At 45.8% G+C, this 2,214-nt stretch overlaps 1 protein-coding gene across 1 annotated transcript; it reads right to left on the reverse strand.

Annotated features, from left to right (window-relative positions):
- Positions 1-940: 940 nt before the first annotated feature.
- On the reverse strand, positions 941-1,572 carry LOC124655476 (auxin-responsive protein SAUR36-like). Its single transcript, XM_047194362.1, has one exon. The coding sequence runs from the start codon at positions 1,515-1,517 to the stop codon at positions 1,086-1,088; it is 432 nt and encodes a 143-aa protein (XP_047050318.1). The 5' UTR covers positions 1,518-1,572; the 3' UTR covers positions 941-1,085.
- Between the last annotated feature and the right edge of the window lie 642 nt (positions 1,573-2,214).

Below are 2,214 nucleotides of genomic sequence, written 5' to 3' on the forward strand. Positions count from 1 at the left end.
GACGCGGACATGCATTAGGATGGTTAAAAGAAGGTGCAAGTGAAGGAAATAACAGGAGGAACAAAATGCTTATTCAGTGCTAATCTGTGCCAGAGGGCTACCCAGGAGAGCAAGCTAATTCCAGTGGCGGAGTTAGAAGTTTCCGTCGTTGGGTTCACTTCATTGAATACATGATTTCAAATTAGTAATTTGGAGCAAGTAAATAATAATTTTAAAGGGGTTAGCATAGTTTCACTGGGTTCAGCTGAACCCAATGCTTGTGTGCTGGCTCCGCCATTGGCTAATTCTTCCCTTAGCCTAAGAAATCATAAGTGCCCGTGGCCTGAAGGCTGTCAACGGGATCTTCAGATGCTCCGTCTTTCTGCTTCGCCGTGGTTTAGTTACAGCACATGGGCCTGCACTTTTGTTAGGATGGGGTGATTTCACTGAACTGCTTCTTTCGTTGTTTGAGTATGGGCGTGAGATGAGCTATATTTCTTGTGCTTTGTCATGGCAGTTGACACTTAGGATGGTGCCTTTTTTCTATCCACATACGAGACCCATGGGCACTAGCACCCAGGGCATATTCTTATAGAAGAAGCTAAGTGAGCCACAAATCCGTGTTCGAGGAGATTCGAACCCGGATTGCGGGGTAGCCACCAACTCGAGCTAACCATCTGACCCTCCGGTCATTCTCGACATACAAAAGCCTGTTGTTCGAGCATGCTAATCCAGTGGGCTGACTCGTATTCTCATTTTCCTTGCTGAATATTTAGACCGCAAATTCTAAGTGTCACCGTGTCTGTCAGATTCCCCTTGAGCCATCTTGATTATTATTGGATTAAGAATTATTTCTTCTTTAGAAAGAAAATTTTATTGCTTCCAGCCTCTGCAGTAGACCCAGTATCTCAGCTCCGTACAGTATCCCCTTTGTTTTATACCAACTACTAATAGTAGGATATATATTCAACTGCAAAATTGTTCTTCTTCACCTGTTTACTAGGTATGTGCATACATCTATGTACAGAAAATCACATCGAGATCTACCAAAAGGGAGTGCATGTACATGAAGGATACATCGCCGCCTCTCACTAACTAAAATATAGCTAGTGACTGGCCAAGATCTTGTAAACCATGGCGATGCTACTCAGGTTGCTGCATGGAATTACTACAGAGCTAAGAACTGCCCTCTCCACCTCTTCCGAGGGCTTCCTCTTAAGCAAGCACATAACGTATGCCATCACAGCCGCGTCGCAAGGTACCATGATCCTGCTGTCTTCGCTCGTGAACCCAAACTCGTCCTCCGACATCCTCAGGAGCTCCCCAAACACCGTCGTACCGAGGTATGCCAATGGAACCTCAAACCGCTCTCCACCAGCGGTGTAGACGATGCAGTGTCCCTTGTCCGCGATGGCTGATGCGCCACCGCGTAGGCTGGTGTCTTTGATTGCCCCCGTTGTCGGCAGCCGCCGCTTCCCGAGGGTCGCCATCTGCTGCCACTTCTTTGCCTGCTGAACTAACCTCTTAGGAGAGATCATGGCGCGTTTGTCTGATGAAGATGCGCTTTTTTCTGAAATGTGTTGGTGCTAAGTATTTTTGGGTTGCGTGAAGACTCTTGTGTTCTGGTTCCATGTTTTTATAGGGTAGCAAGGGAACACTGCAGCCTTAAGTCTGTCAGATGGATGTAACCATCGGTACGACTAGTCTGCGAGAGGCCAAGTCATGAGCTTTATCTTCCTGGAGGTAACCACTTGCTCTGCATGATTGAATTTGATGCCCTTGTTGCTTCCTAGTGTGCACTTTAGGCCTACTTTGTTTATCCTTTTGTTGTCCAGTCTATGTCAGTCGCATTCTTCCATTAAGGTAGTCTGCCTCATGCTGCTTGGTTTTACATTCCTAACGGGTTCCATTGATGGGAAAGTTGTGGTGAGCACAGCCTTGATTTGTTTGTGTAGACTAGCCAACTTGTTTTTTGGGGCGAGGGGCTGAGCCAACTTGTTGATGCGGAGATACATGAAAGAGAGATAATAAAAACATGGTTTGTTTAGCCATCCCCATGGTGTATCTTCTTATACTGAACTAATGTACCTCACTCTTTGGTTTCCAGATTCTCTATATATATTAGTCTGCGGTCCATAGATTCGTCCTGTATTTATCTTGCTTTGTTAACCACTTCACAATCTGCTGCTCATTACTTGCATTTCCAGCAATCCTGTGGCCTACAGTCCACGGTTT

This window comes from Lolium rigidum, chromosome 5 (genome assembly GCF_022539505.1).
Source record: "Lolium rigidum isolate FL_2022 chromosome 5, APGP_CSIRO_Lrig_0.1, whole genome shotgun sequence".
Taxonomy (NCBI): Eukaryota; Viridiplantae; Streptophyta; class Magnoliopsida; order Poales; family Poaceae; genus Lolium; species Lolium rigidum.